Raw genomic sequence first — 14,124 nt, forward strand, 5'->3', positions numbered from 1 at the left:
CGAGTTTAAAGCGGTTCTTTTTGTGCTGACGCGCTCTGTGCACACCATACTCAGATCGAGGGGGAGAGAAACAGAGCAACCGAGGAGGGGGAGTCAGTCTGCACAGACCCAACTTGCAGCCAGGAGCAGAGAGGACGCATGCAGCGCCGATGGACACGCATGCAGCTCCCGCTTCTCCTAAAGTGAATGCATGGATGATGACAGGGAGACTGGCTGAGTAAGGCGCACGGAGAGACCCCCTGGTATCGCCCTGGCGCACATCTGACGGTGCAATGGACGGCGGGCAGCCAGGAAATGCCGGAGTTGCCGGGATCGGGGGAAGCGCAGAGGGAAAGTACCGCGCTCTCGCCTATGACACGGCGGTCAGCACCCTGCTGGCCGTGGCCCTGTACGTGGTGGTGAAGGTGAGCGTGGACGGCTTCCGGCAGTGGCGGGCCAGGATCTCGGTGCTCATCGTGGGTTCCGGACCCGTGGGGCTGACGGCCGCCCTGGTCGCTGTCCGCTCCGGGAAGGTGCTGAAGCTAACCGTGCTGGATGAGCGGTACCGGAGCGCGCTGCTCTGCCGCCCCCAGCAGATCGCCCTGGACCCCCGCAGTGTGAAGTTTCTGCTGGGACTCGGAGTAGACTTTGATAATATGGAGGGCTGCTGGAATAATGGACACTTCTTCACCAGAATTGGAGTTTTTCAGGAGTACCTGCTGAGCATCCTGGAGCAGAAGAAACAGAGAGTGGAGGTCAAGGTGCAACTGGGAACCAAGGTAGCTTATTTTTGAGGTTACTTTATGAGGTTATAATTACACTTTAAATCTCAAAACAGCTCGATTCTCATGAAGGCCTCTAAAAAAAATATGTAATGAAACCAAACCATTTAACCTGTGGTTTTTATAATCTCCCTGATGAATAGAATTAGCCGGAAAACTGTGAGTCTGCATGTATCCAGTTTTATATAAGTTGTTTTCTTTTTCGGTATGTTGTTAACATGTTGTCCAATTGAGGATGAGAATGTAAATGGCACTGTACTACCTTGCTTTAAGGCTCAAAGTGCTTTACAATCACAGTACCATTCATCCACTCATTCACACACAATATAACCACCAGGAGCAATGTGGGATTCAGTGTCTTGCCCATAGATTGTAAAAACAATGAATCGAGGTATAACGTCACCCATAGAAAACCTCCAGCTCTCATGAAATTAGGCAAATCCCTTACCAATGCTTCCTGATACTGGCACCGCCATGTTGAAACCAGTCGACAGTGATTGGTCCGTGTCGCTCTGAGTCATCGTATCCATGGCAATTGATGCGGTAGTTGTCATAGATTTGATAACTGAGAGCGACTCGGACCAATCACTGTCGACTGGTTTCAACATGGCGGCACCCGTACCAGGAAGCAATGGTACTTCGCATTTGGGAACAGAAGAAAGGAGGGGTTGAGCTGGCCATTGTTTTTACAGTCATTGGTTTTGCCCAAGGACACTTCGACACATGGGCTGGCAGGGTGAGATCCAAACCTGTGATATTCCATTCAGAGGTTGACCACTCTACCCCAGCACCATGCACAGCCACCCACTAAGAAAAGAAGCTGTTTTTCTTGAGCTCTTTGGTGAAGCTAAACAAAGCCCACATTCTTTCTATTGGACCATGAGATACAGGAAACACGATAATCTCTCCAAAGAAAACAGAAAAATCATCTTAAATTCAGTTTTCTATGGAATAGTTTGCTACTTTGAACCCATGCAGTCATCTACTACTTGCCCCCATAATAGAACGTCAAACAGGAAAAACAGCTCATCAGTGGGACTAACTTGTTATATAAACTGACCTCAAAGATCCCTTTTCTACAGTTTTTAGGTCAGCAAAAAAATTTATGACAGAATTAGAGTAAACAAATCCTCACCCAAGCAAATTACAGCATCGAAGCAAAACGGGTTTGACATGTAATCCTATTTGTGTTCAAAAGGATTTATTTATCCTCAGGAGGGCTTTTTAAACGCCTTTTTTTTAGTTTCCTTCATGCCACATACCACAGTTTTGTTCAGGAGCTTGATTTTACAGCACCCAGTTCACTGTAAGTCTGATCAGTTTGAAAGGATGTTCTAAATGCAGCCTGGATTTTGTAGATAAAAAAAAGGACATCCTTCAGTGATTGCTTTACAGCAGCCTCCTCTGCTCCCAGCTTGACCTCAGCTTAGGACAATGGAGTGACCCAATAACACAGAAAGCTCAGAAAGCGAGCAGCGATTTAGTGTTTAGTGAATGTTAGCATCACAGCTGGAAGCAAAAGTACAGACTTAATTGCTGTTCCATTAAAGCTGAGCTTTGTTCCAGTTTTTGTGACAATGCTTTTATTATGTTTTTACATTCCTTCCTCTGAGGAAACTAAAGAAAACAATGTTTATTCTTTTTCTTATTATGGGTCAAAGTGTTCCCAGACCCCCCCGGGATCTATTTCCACATCTTCCCCTCATATCTGCTGCCCTGCCTGGCAATTTCATGATTCATCCACCTTTGTAAGACAGAAGAAAAAGTCTGTTGGGGTCTTTGATCATACCAAATTTTAGCTTCATTTGCAGTTACTGCCAAGCCTGCCATTGGTTCTTGATTAAAGACGACAGTGAGCTTGATGATGGATACCCTCCTGACCTGCTGCTGCTGCTGTTGCTGCTGCTGCTGCTGCTGCTGCTGCTGCAAAGCCCATTCAGTGCATGGAAGATCTTTCATCTCAGCCATTTAATACGGCCTGACTGAATTAGATCTTTTGATTTCGGTGCTTGTACCGTTTCTTCTCCAGTCTTTCCGGCTCTCCCCAACTCGATTTAGTTGCATCTTCCCCTTCTGTGACAAACAAGAAGCTGCTGAGAGGCAGCGCTGCATCCACCAGAGCAAAGCCATTAATCTCCCAGAGAGATGATCTATTTGTTAAAACAAACACAACCAACAGAGCAATTTTAAATGGCTTATACCAACATATTAAATTCCAATCGACCTGCTTCCTGCCAGAGATTAATTGGTAGTGGTGGAAGAAGAAGCCACATCTGTTGGTTAAGCTGCAATAATTGGAAAAACAAAAACCAAGACCCTGGAAGTATTTTTTAAACTTATATTAATAAATGAGTTTGAAAGGGCCCAGAAGTTTAGAGAGTGCTTAATAGATTGTTTGTTTGATAAAAAACAAAGTCATCCTTTATCCTGTTTTTAGTACTTTTTCAAAACTAACTACTGTCTTGTTCTAGTTTCACTTGTGAAGGTTTTTTTTAATTCTCTAGTTGTGATTTATTAAGGAATACAAGCTTTAAAAAGTTTGAAAAATGTATTGCTTTTTTAATAAAATGTATTTATAGTGTAGTGTAGTATATAGGTAGTGTAGTATATACCTTAATCTTCATGCCATATGCTGCTAATTTAAAAAATACAATCCAATCCAGGAATCCACTTAATTTAACATCACCTTAAACAGCTAAAACACTGAAGACATTTTTTTACATTCCAGTATTTTTTAGATTATAAGTCATGGCTTTTTGCATGTGGGTACAACTTGTACTCCAGAGTGATTTATAGTCAGAAAATTTGGTAGTTGAGAACTAATTCCGGCATGAGGGGGTTCAATCAATCAGCTGTCAAGACAACAGACCTAGTAGTCCAGATATTGTCTTAAAATGAGAGGGAAAGTCAATGCCACCTATGCTAAATTAAGTTTTCAAAAGCTAATGTTTCTCGCTGTAAAAATCAATGCAATTCGAAACAGATGCTATTTCCACGTAACCTGAATAGTTTCTCTCCTTTGTATTAGTTTTCAGAAGAATACTTGAGGCGGATCCCGCACAGTGCCTGGCCCCGTGTGATTGTGGTGGCTGACGGGTCGTGTGGCGACTCCTGCTCCGTGCTGGGGATCAGCTCCGACTACTCGGTGGAGTCCTGCCATGCTTACGGAGCGAACGCCACCATAGAGAGATTAGACCAGAGACAGGTCTGAAAGCACTTTTGTCACAGAGTCAATAACCATGCTGTTTGTGTGGCCTTCTCTGAATGTGACTTTTTGGGTGTTTGGATCACATGCAGACCTTCCCTCATGGCAGATGAGCACAATATTTAAGTCATACTGACAACCAGATTTCAACAGACTTGGTTCCATGCGCTATTTACAGCAGTTTATGATATAGTCAGTTAATTGATTCAGCTGAAGTGATGGCATTATTAAAGCTTCAAATTATGATTTAATAGGCAGATGGTTCTTTGGATGTGGGGCTGTTTCTCAGAAAACATCAACTTAATGAATGACACAATAAATCTGGAAGCCCCTGCTTGGCAACCAGCTGCAATCTTTTCTTGAAAATATTATTTTGGCTGCAGAAAAAAATAATGATTTGTATCTGTTGCAGAAATAATAAATAAAAAAGGAACCTCAAAATATAGCTTTCCTGTTGATATACAATGCTTAAGATGACAGCCAGTGTATTTTTTTTTCACAGCAGATTTCTCTTCCAGATCCTTTGCAGGTCATTGGCTAGGCTATTAGCTGTGTGATTCATAAAGGTTTACTCATTTGGATGAAAGTCACGTATTCATTATTAAATTATGTACGCTCACAATACAAATGACTTATTTGGTGGAAGGAATAAGTAGGTGGAGGTTAAAAGCCTGACTAATGGAGGAAAAAAACTTGTTGTTTTATGGAGCCATAACTATTCATCTCAGGTCCTCTGCAGAGCCTCTGTGGCTGGCTTTTATTGGTCGCTCTTCCCTTAGGAGGCTTCCCGTAGTTATCGAATTTTCATCCCAGGATGCAATTTGGTCCTTCCGACTGTCTAGTCTGTTGTTTCCCAGTTGCTGCCCCATCCTTCACTCCCACCCTCTGCGTCCTGTTTGATCCTTTTTGCTGCTTTTATCAGTAGAAAGAAGATCGATCGGTTGTGTCTTGAGAGAAAATTGTCGAGCCCAGGAATAAGAATCAGGCTGCTTTAATCTCCAACTAGGCAGAATCAGCACTTAAGACAGTTGTTATGATTTTCAGTTTACTTCTTCTATGTATAAAGAGTGACACTTTCTCATCATTTAGCTGTTATCATGCACCACATCAATCATTTTCCTTGTAGGTTTGATTTTTTGTGACATCATTTGATCTGGTAGCTTCTCTTTCCCTGCTTTTTTTAATTCCAGGTGCCCACGCCTGAGATCCGTGCACACAGTCTCTACTTTGACTTGTCTGCCTATGGAGTAGAAGCCCTCCGAGAACACAGAAACCCAACAGCCAAGTCTGGCTTCCACTTGAAGATCTATGGTACCTTCAGAAACCGCTACATGGCTCTTGTCTGCCCAAGTTCTGATACCAAGATGGTTCGCTTCCTCAGACACACCTCAAACTCATCTGTAAGAATTTTGTTTTCTTTGCAGAATCTTTTTTTTTAAATGATGTCAGTAAGAAGTCCTGCAAATGTCCTTTTGGATGTATCGACACGAGATTGCCACCGCAAATTAAGGTAGCCTAGAAAGTAAAATGATCTGTCTATGCAGCAAAACATCTTGCAAAAAAATGTAGAAACATGGCCTTCCACACAAGCCTTCAAAAAGGGAAAATGAGCTAAAAGAAGGTAGAGAGAATTACTTCAAATTGAATGCTATACAAATTGGTAGGTATTTTTTGCGAGTTCAGCAAATGTTTTTTTTATTTTTTGAGCTTTTATGAACCTCAATGTGGTTCATTTTGATCACAGTGACAAAAAACTAGTGTAATAAGTGAAAATTACTCCTTTTAGATCAAAATATGAACAAATTGAGAGAACAAAACTATCTAAAACTAGCACGTAATCCTAACATAAATGTTAATTTTTGTTTCCAAAATCATAACAATGAATGTCAGTCTAACTTATATTTTTATAGAAATAACATCTATAAATTTGAACCAAAATTTCCACTGCAATTGGAGTGTTTTGAGACTTAAATCAAGTTTATCTATTGTCAAAGTATGGAGTGAAAGGATTTTGAGTTGTTTTAAAAATGATTTCCCTATTTCTAGATCCCAGCTCTTCATGAGACAAAAAAAATCATTGACTGTGCTGATTTTTTTAGGAAAGCTGAAGAGCAAAAGTAGGTTAAAACAACTCAAAATCTGGTCAACTACTATGAATGTCTAAAAAAAAGGTTTTAAATCTTTGCAAGTATTTAATTGTTAAAATTTTAGACAGAAAACAATGGTTACCAGTAAATCCAAATACAAAAGTTAAGTAGCCAAACAACAAATCTCAACTTTAGTTGTGATGCAGTCAAATCAGTCCCACAGAGACTCGCTTAATAAACTCTCTGTTAGTATCACAGTGGGGTTTCTGGAGTTTGGACAGTCTGTATTTCTTTTGCTCTTTAAGTCTTCAGCCTCTATATTTGGACACTGCTAATAAGTGCAGCCACAGCAGCAGCTTGCCTTGCAGATCTACTTCTTCTTCACATTCTATTGAGCAAATGGACTTTGATGCACTAGTGCGAGTCCATTTGTTGCCTAAGCGTGTGTGAGTGCTTGCATGTTTGTTTTTGCCGCTTGGACATACTGCTGTGTTTGAGCCGAAAAGAAGGATGAGAAAAAAAAAGGAGGAGGGTGCCTTCTTTTTCCAGCTTGTGTGCACTTTGTGTGCACAAAATGGTAACCATTTATCTCTTCCTCGCACATCAGTGACAAATTGAGCAACAACATCTCCTCCTGCTTCCAGCAGCATGCAGGACGCACAGATACTTGGCGGTGCTTTTATTTGTAGTCACCAGCTTTTCGTGTCTGATCACGCAAAAGCCTGCAGCATCAGAACGTCAAGTGGTTGTGGATCATACAGGTAAACCGTAAGACCATTTATGGAGCTCTTGTTGCTATGTGGGTGGCCATTCAAACACACCGTTACTTGGTAACAGTTGACGTACAGATAAGAACAGGTTCTAAAGCAGAGCAGAACAAGGAGGAGGAATAAGAGGAAAAGAAATGGGGACTTTTTATTCAATAGATGTAGACCTTGGGAAGTAAATTTACTTGAGGCCAAGAAAATAACATTTCATAATGCACTTCTTTAGGAAAAACTGAAATGAAAAATGAAGCATATTTTGGTTGAATGTGGTGCTTAAAATCTTTAAAAAGTTAAACTTTGGCCACAAATAATGATTGTTGTGCTTCTAACACACATAATGTAGTTTGTGAAGTAAACTCTTCTTGTACATGGTATGCTAAGATTCATAATAAGATTTTGAAAAACTTAACATACATGCTTGTTGAAGTTCACCTTTCAGCATATATGCCTTTACTGATTTGCACAGGTGGTTTGGCAGAGATTTTTACGCTGGATGCCCTTTCTGACACAACCCTGTATTTATTATGGGCTGGGGTTGTGACTACATAGTTAACGCAGTGGTGCGAAGGGTCTTGCCCAAAGACCCACTCTGGATTAAGCTTAACGCGCCCCCTCACACAGAGAACCTTAATAAAATTAGCACAAAGACTTTCTATTTGTTCACTAAGCCACTCACTGTTGTCCAAAACACCACTGTCATGATTTGCTAATAAGATTACCTGTGATAAAATAATTTAAATCAAATACTATGTAGTACAAGTTCATGTTCAAAATGTCAGACACGCTATTCATTGACTTAAATGATTTATTCTTTTACGTACAACTTAAACTATACCAAAAATACTCCTCAATAGACATCTATTACATCTATCATCCAACACCTATCGGATATACTGTCCATAATTACCTATACAAAATTACAGTCTTTTTGTTAAATTGAGAACATTTTGTTAAATTTGTTTTGTCCTCCATATTCTCTGTTGTAAAAAGTTAATAATGTATTGTAATTATTTGTACAAAGAAAATTGAAGCAGAACAGTCATGAATGAATGATGAAATATTTACAACACAGATGTGTAGTGTAAATGTGTGTGTGTGTCTGTGTGTTGACTCCCAGATCATGAAGAACATTTTTTACCAGTCCTTTAATGCCTACAAGACGGACATCGAACCCCGGCTCAATGACGTGACGCTTCACCACATGCAGTGCAGCCGTCGCCTCTTTGAGATTCAGCTGTCGCACAGACGCATCAGTGCAGCCTATATAGAAGGGGACAATGCTGCGGTCATCGTGGAGGGGGAGGCTGCACGAGTCCTCAATTTTGACACAGGTATATAAAACTCACTCCATGCCAAAAGCAATAAGGGATATTTTACCAAACTGCTGCAGTAAAAAGCACCTGGTATTCTCTGAGCCGTGAAATATACACTGACCAAAAATATAAACGCAACACTTTTGTTATTGCTCCCATTTTTTATGGTATGAACTCAAAGATGTGAAACATTTTCCACATACACAAAATAACCAGTTCTCTGAAATATTGTTCACAAATCTGTCTAAATCTGTGATAGTGAGCACTTCTCCTTTGTCAAGACAATCCATCCCACCTCACAGGTGTGCCATATCAAGATGCTGATTAGACAGCATGATTTTTGCACAGGTGTGCCTTAGACTGGCCACAAGAAAAGGCCACTCTGAAATCTTCAGTTTTGTTTTATTGAGGGGGTCAGTTACTCAGACAACCAGTCAGTATCTGGTGTGACCACCATTTGCCTCATGAAGTGTGACACATCTCCTTTGCATAGAGTTGATGAGGTTGTCTATTGTGGCCTGTGGAATGTTGGTCCACTCTTCTTCAATGGCCGTGCGAAGTTGCTGGATATTGGCAGGAACTGGAACACGCTGTCGCCAGAGCATCCCAAACATGCTCAATGGGTGTCATGTCCGGTGAGTATGCTGGCCATGCAAGAACTCGGATGTTTTCAGCTTCCAAGAATTGTGTAACCTTGCAACATGGGGCCGTGCATTATCATGCTGCAACATGAGGTGATGTTGTTGGATGTATGGCACAACAATGGGCCCCAAATGCACCTGTGTTCTTCACCCATAACATATGCCTGCCCATACCATAACCCCACCACCACCATGGGCTACTCGATCCACAACATTGACATCAGAAAACCGCTCACCCACACGACACCACACACGCTGTCTGCCATCTGCCCTGAACAGTGTAACCCGGGATTCATCCGTGAAGAGAACACCTCTCCAACGTGCCAGACGCCATCGCATGTGAGCATTTGCCCACTCAAGTCGGTTACGACCACGAACTGGAGTGAGATCGAGACCTCGTGAGGATGACAAGCATGCAGCTTCCCTGAGACTGTTTCTGACAGTTTGTGCAGAAATTCTGTGGTTATGCAAACCGATTGTTTCAGCAGCTGTCCGAGTGGCTGGTCTCAGAAGATCTTGGAGGTGGACATGCTGGATGTGGAGGTCTTGGGCTGGTGTGGTTACACGTGGTCTGCGGTTGTGAGGCCGGTTGGATGTGCTGCCAAATTCTCAGAAACGCCTTTGGAGACGGCTTATGGTGGAGAAATGGACATTCAATTCCCTAGCAACAGCTCTGGTGGACATTGCTGCTATCAGCATGCCAATTGCAGGCTCCCTCAAAACTTGCGACATCTGTGGCATTGTGTTGTGTAATACAACTGAAGATTTCAGAGTGCTCTTTTCTTGTGGCCAGTCTAAGGCACACCTGTGCAAAAATCATGCTGTCTAATCAGCATCTTGATATGGCACACCTGCGAGGTGGGATGGATTGTCTTGGCAAAGAAGTGCTCACTATCACAGATTTAGACAGATTTATGAACAATATTTCAGAGAACTGGTTATTTTGTGTATGTGGAATATGTTTCACATCTTTGAGTTCATACCAAAAAAAATGGGAGCAATAACATAAGTGTTGCGTTTATATTTTTTGTCAGTGTATTTATGCAACTTAGAGTTTGGAAGAGATCACAAATCATTGAAAAAAAAGGGTTTAGCACACTGTCTTGTGGGGTCTGGAGGACCCCACTCTGAATGTTAAAGTGCCTAGGATAGCACAAGGGTTAAACAGATGGAGAGGTCTGTAATGTTCATTTTAGTGAGAGACAGCATGTTACAAAAATAATCCAGGAAATCCCATTGTGTAGTTTCTAAAGATTTTATTTGTATGATGGGGCAGAAAACAAGTATCTCATACAAACAAGCAGGAGATCTGTTTGTCACAGACCTGTCATTTTATTCTTTAAGAAGCTCTCCTATCCTCCACTTTTTAACTGTCTTCATGTCACCTGTTTGAACTGGTCATCTGTATAAGACACATTTCCTCACACATAAATGGTCAGACTGCGACTTCTTCTCCATGACTAAGACCACAGAGCTGAGGAACAAGATTGTACGCTAGGATAAACCGATCTAAAATAAGCAAGCAGCTTGATGAGAAGACATCAACTGTTGGAGCAATTACTGGAAAACGGAAAAAATACAAGATCACTGACAATCTCCCTCCACCTGTAGCACCATAGAAGATCTCACATAGTGGGACATAAACTTAACTTTTCTTTTGACTTTTTATAGGCCTTGATAATTTCGGATTTTGCTACTTCTCCGAGTTTGGTTTGGAATTTATGCTGTCTTTTTGTAAAGTACTATGTGATTTTTTCTTTGAAAAGTGCTATAGATATTCTATTCTATTCTATTCCATATTGGAAGAGGGACGAGTGCTGAGATACATTAGATGCATCCCTACATCATACCCACCGTAATGCATGGGGGTAGAAGCATCATGCTTTGGGGCTGCTTTTCTGCCTAGGGGAGCTGTATTAGGGAAAGAATGAATGGGGCTGTATACGTTCAGATTTGGGGCAAAAACTTCCTTGCATCAGCAAGAGCATTGAGGATGAAACCTGGCAGGCGGAAGCACAAGCAGACACAAGCAGGCAACGAATGAGGAAAAATGCTTTTTACAAAAACTGTTTCAGTTTTGGAGTGGCCTAACCGGTCTTCAGACCTCAATCCAGTAGAGAATCTGGGAAGGGGGTTGAAAGTCCCATTGACAACACCAAAATGTCACATCTCTTGAGAAGATCTGCATTAAAGAATGAACCAAAAAAGCAGTTCTATTGTGTTCAAACCAAGTGAAGACATTTAGGAAATGTTTGACCTTTGTCATTACCAACCAGGGTCACATTACAAAGCATTGAAGTGAACGTTTGACCAAATACTTATTTTCTGCGCCATTATACAAACAAATTCTGTCTTATTTTTCCACTCTATTTTGCACAGTTCAAGTTGTATCTATGATAAACATTTCAGATGTTACTTTCCTCTTCAGGGAGGATGGAGAAAACAGGTAACAAAGAAAATATATTAACTGGGCGGGGTTAAAGTTGGCCACACAGCCGTTTATTCGGCTGACACAACATAAAAACCAAAGAAACTAACCAACAAAACACCAAAGGCAGAATAAATGATGAAGTACGGTAACTTAAACTCTCAGGCTGTTTAGCAAGTAAACTTTTACAAATATACAGTCTCCAAAACTTAAAATGCAAACAAAGACTACAAGGTTAAATTTAACAAAAGGACAAAGCCAGAATAAAACTAAGAGGGAAACCAGAGGCTTTCACAGGCTTAGGCCGAGCAGACAGCAGGGACAGGCTGAAGTAGGACACATTCCTCTCAGAAATTCAGCCGCCACTGGAGCAGAGGTTTCTGGGAGCTTTTAAAGGTTCCCTCCCAGCCAGGCGATTGGTGCAGAGTGGCAGCTTCAATCAACTCTGCAGGGGGGCGGAGTCAGCAGCTGAGCAGGAGCTGGACCTCTGCAGGAGCTAAGACTCAAGCACACGTACGCATACACACACAAAACATGCAGGCAAGACCAGGGTCATAACAACAGACCCCTTTCATTTTATAGGTGGGAAAACTGCCAAATCACATTTTTATACTTTATAACTAGAAATAAAGGTGTGTGTATGGTGTAAAAAATATACACATCAATAACCATTCATTCACCAGCGGTTCCCTGCCACAGCAGGAGGGAAATGTTATTTCCCTCAGCCTGCTCCACTTCATTTTTAACTGGCCAATCTCCTGGAGATGGGTAATTTGGTTTTCTATTTCGGCGTTCTGGGGAGAAACTGTGTGGATTGTTGGGCATAAATGAAACCCACATCTAGAAAATCAAATGTTACAATTTCCACTGGTGGATGAGGTCTCCTCCCTGCATTTTTAGATTGGGGACACTGATGTAAGTCTCGCTTTTTCATGAATGCAAACATTGAAAATTCCCTGCAAAGCTCTCCATTGTTCTGCCTAAATACTTTAAACCCTGAAATGGTTGACATCAGTAAAACCTTTCAAAGGTGTAATTATATAGAATGATCTTTTCCATCTACAATTAAATGATTTAATGTTCAGTTTGAAAAGTCAAAGTTTGGCTACAGTGAGCATCATGCTTTTAAGTGCACATAGTCCCAGGCCTCTGCAGGAGCTTGACTTTCTGATGGCATCACCACAACTGGTACCATAATGATTGATTGGTGGTGTTTTACGACTTGATGAAGAAAATGCAAAATGAGGACAGTAGTTGGAGTGACCCGAGAACATTTGGCAGTGCCCTCAGAAAGCAGATTGTGCTTCAGGACCCACTGATGTACATCTAAGGCAAAGAAAGCCATAACGCTGAGAAAGATAAACACCTGTTGCAACTAAGGATTACAGCAGGTCATATCAGAATTCACAGCATGCCAAACGTTTGAGTATGCCCCCATTAGAGCAGAAAACTGGAAGCTACTGCTCACAAAGATGAACCCAACTTTGACAGTAGAAATTTAGAACAGTCCTACAGGGTCTAGGGAGTCTAGAATCCTGCAGTTATTGTTGAAAAGGTAGAACAGAGATTTTGCAAAGTCATAACAGACATTGCATCTTTGGAACAACTGTTATGTCCTTTAAATCATCTTTCTCTAATAGAAATCATGTCAGATTGGTAACCTATTTTCACAATTATAAGCAGTGCAAAAATAAGAAAAATCTAATTTTATATTAATGTCCCCCCCCCCCCCCCCCCCAACCCCTCCTTTATCCAGGTTTTGGGGTTAATCTGGGTATGCGGGGCCTGGAGTCGGTGGGGACTTTCATTTACAGGACTGCCACAGCTGTGGACCAGAACGATATTTTAGAGGCGCTGTCGGCAAAGATGCAGCACTCCAGACAGGTGGCTGAGACATTCAAACACACAGGCCTGAAGGAGTCCATGTATGAATGAAGGTAAAGCCTGGAGGACTTTGTGGATGTGTAACGCCCCCCAGTGGGCAGTGGTGAATCTTTAAGCGGGCGTTTAGTCTGCTGTTCATTCTTATGAGCGGACCAGTGACTTTAAACCTTGAGTAAGCTGAATCTGTCATTTCTGTGTCCTTGTGATGCACAGTTTGGTGCATTTCTGTGAACTTTACAGGAAACTGTGTTATCAGTTGTATTTTTAAACATTTGATATTTTCAGAAAAGGAACCCATCGTGTCATTTTTCACGCAATGAAACAACATTCATACATCAGTATTACTGAGCTGAGCAGCTAGATGTTTAGCTCTGACAAATGTAGAATCAAACAAAATAAATCATTTCCACCTGTGTTTACCTTCCTGGAGCAGAAAAATATTTGTCTTGATGCAGTATTTCTGGAGGATTCAAAAAAACAGCAAAAGATCACACGTGTAGAATTGGAGAGCAGACGGTAACGTTACCCAAGTTTATCTGATGAGGTGGTAATGATTGTCTTTGAGTTTGCTGCCGTGGTCTGTTTTCCTGTGTAATGGAGACATCTGAATACATTAATAAGTGGCCTGCAACATATCTTGCAATTTTTTAAGATGTTTTGGTCATTGTGATGTGAAAAGCTTTAAAAAAAAAAGTGATGTGCCAATAAAGCTGGGGAAACATCAAGACTGATGTGGCTATTGTGTTAGTGGGAATGACATATTTCATTTCATGATGTTGTTGAGAGCAGTTAAAAGTCCCACTTCAATCATCTTTTAATATTTTAAATTTTAATACTGAGGTGTTTTTAGGCAAAATATCAAAAACCGGTGCCGTTTTCTAGGACACAGTTTCTGCATAGCGTCAGTTAATCAGAAATTTTCTCAGTTGTGTCACGGAGTAAGCCTGCCCCGACTTCCCATTATTCTTTTGTTTACACTCTCTCCCACAAGCTTACAGCCCCTCACAACCCCAATCTAAAATTACCAGTGCAACAAAA

General features: G+C 41.3%; 1 protein-coding gene across 1 annotated transcript; it reads left to right on the forward strand.

Moving 5' to 3' along the window:
- The first annotated feature begins 96 nt into the window (after positions 1-96).
- si:dkey-234i14.6 (uncharacterized) lies at positions 97-13,811 on the forward strand. Its single transcript, XM_011476245.4, has 5 exons — positions 97-758; positions 3,790-3,966; positions 5,157-5,366; positions 7,938-8,151; positions 12,959-13,811. The coding sequence occupies exons 1-5, from the start codon at positions 273-275 to the stop codon at positions 13,135-13,137; spliced, it is 1,266 nt and encodes a 421-aa protein (XP_011474547.1). The 5' UTR covers positions 97-272; the 3' UTR covers positions 13,138-13,811.
- Positions 13,812-14,124: the final 313 nt, after the last annotated feature.

The sequence above is a fragment of the Oryzias latipes genome, chromosome 6, assembly GCF_053564925.1.
Source record: "Oryzias latipes strain Hd-rR chromosome 6, Olatipes_Hd-rR_3.1".
NCBI classification, from domain to species: Eukaryota; Metazoa; Chordata; class Actinopteri; order Beloniformes; family Adrianichthyidae; genus Oryzias; species Oryzias latipes.